This window comes from Rhagoletis pomonella, unplaced genomic scaffold (assembly GCF_013731165.1).
Source record: "Rhagoletis pomonella isolate Grant_MI unplaced genomic scaffold, Rhpom_1.0 Rhpom_scaffold_27385, whole genome shotgun sequence".
In the NCBI taxonomy this organism is placed as follows: Eukaryota; Metazoa; Arthropoda; class Insecta; order Diptera; family Tephritidae; genus Rhagoletis; species Rhagoletis pomonella.
Genome location: NW_023485818.1, coordinates 1 through 1,387, shown reverse-complemented (window position 1 = coordinate 1,387; position 1,387 = coordinate 1). Strand labels below are relative to the sequence as shown.

Sequence of the window (1,387 nt, the reverse complement as noted above, 5' to 3'; positions counted from 1 at the left end):
TCCTCCGCTTTAATGGCATCCTTCAGTTCACGTATACGCTCCATACGACTAAATTTATGCAAATCAACTTGATTGATACTTTTATGTGTTCCGGAAATTTGTTCTACTCACCCTATTTCCTGCTCTGACAAGCTATTCACCAATATGCCCTCTAATACTTCAGCGCGTTTCATCTTCATCTCCAGCGTTTGATGGCCCAGCATATCGTTTTCGATCATCTTATTCAGCTTGATATTATTTTCCATTTGAGATTTTATTCTATAGACAAATTGGAAATTATAAATGTTTTAAAATGTAACAGAGTATTGAAATTGACAATGAAAGTTTTCACGTAGTTTTATTGCACTTAAAAGATTCGCTTAAAGGAGAAACTCGAAACTCGAAAGCTCATTTCATACAAAACTCGAAAGCTCATTTCATACGAATTTCTAAAGTTTAGTAAAAGCTCCCTGCCATGAGCTTTTTTTTTAACTGCTATAAGAATTATATAGAAAGTCTTCGACACAAATTATTTATGATTAACTAACCTCGGATAGATTTCTTTGGCTTGCGAACAGAGCGTGGCGAATTTTACTTGTTTTATTGTATTCTCAATTACTTCCAACTCGTTCTTGAGGAACATCATGCTTGTCGTTTCACGTACATAACGTTTAGCCTTCGATATGGGATCTCCGCTTTTGATCGTTTGCTTGGGTAAACTTGATCGTTTGGCATCTTTGCGATATTGTGACATCATTTGCAATTTCGATTGCATGCTTTTACGCGATTTATCCTCCATTTGCTGAATGAAGACGAATTTTACAATTTTAATCAATCAGATGCTGTTTCTTTTTTGTGAACTATTTCTCTACTTCTTTGTTCCATACGCACTCTGTACTTACCCTATACTCTTCACTGAGTTCCTTAAATTTCGCAATCGCTGGCATACCCAAGTACAGAATATGCTTAATAAAATTCGCCTGATCTTCAATGTCTTGGCTAAGCGAGCGTAAGATTGGCTCGTAGAAGATGCCATCGTGTCGCAGCACTTGAATCATTTTCCTATAGGTGCCATTTATGGTTTTAATCGCTTTCAAGCGCACATTGGAGTTTTCAATTTTCTTGCGAAATACTCGCGATTTGAGCTCTTCTTCCAGCACAAATTCATTCTCGTACTTGATGCGATTCTCTAGGACAGCGCGTTCAAGCTGAAAGCGAGGGCGATATGTATGAGAAGAGGCGAGGTAAGATACGATAGGAGATTAGACCGACGGTACAAAATATATTAGGTAGTGATAAACGAAATGAGAGTCAGATAAAAAAGATTTAGTATAGATAATAGATAATAGATAATAGATAAGAGATAATAGATAATAGATAATAGATAATAGATAATAGATAATAGATA

The 1,387-nt window shown here is 35.9% G+C and overlaps 1 protein-coding gene across 1 annotated transcript; it reads right to left on the bottom strand.

The window, feature by feature from the left end:
• On the bottom strand, window positions 1-1,187 carry LOC118732768 (the record flags this gene model as incomplete). The annotated part of the gene is given in 4 exon segments (XM_036461881.1): window positions 1-48; window positions 112-258; window positions 528-781; window positions 882-1,187. Coding segments are annotated over 4 exon segments (755 nt in total), but the record flags the coding sequence as incomplete, so codon positions are not given.
• Window positions 1,188-1,387: the final 200 nt, after the last annotated feature.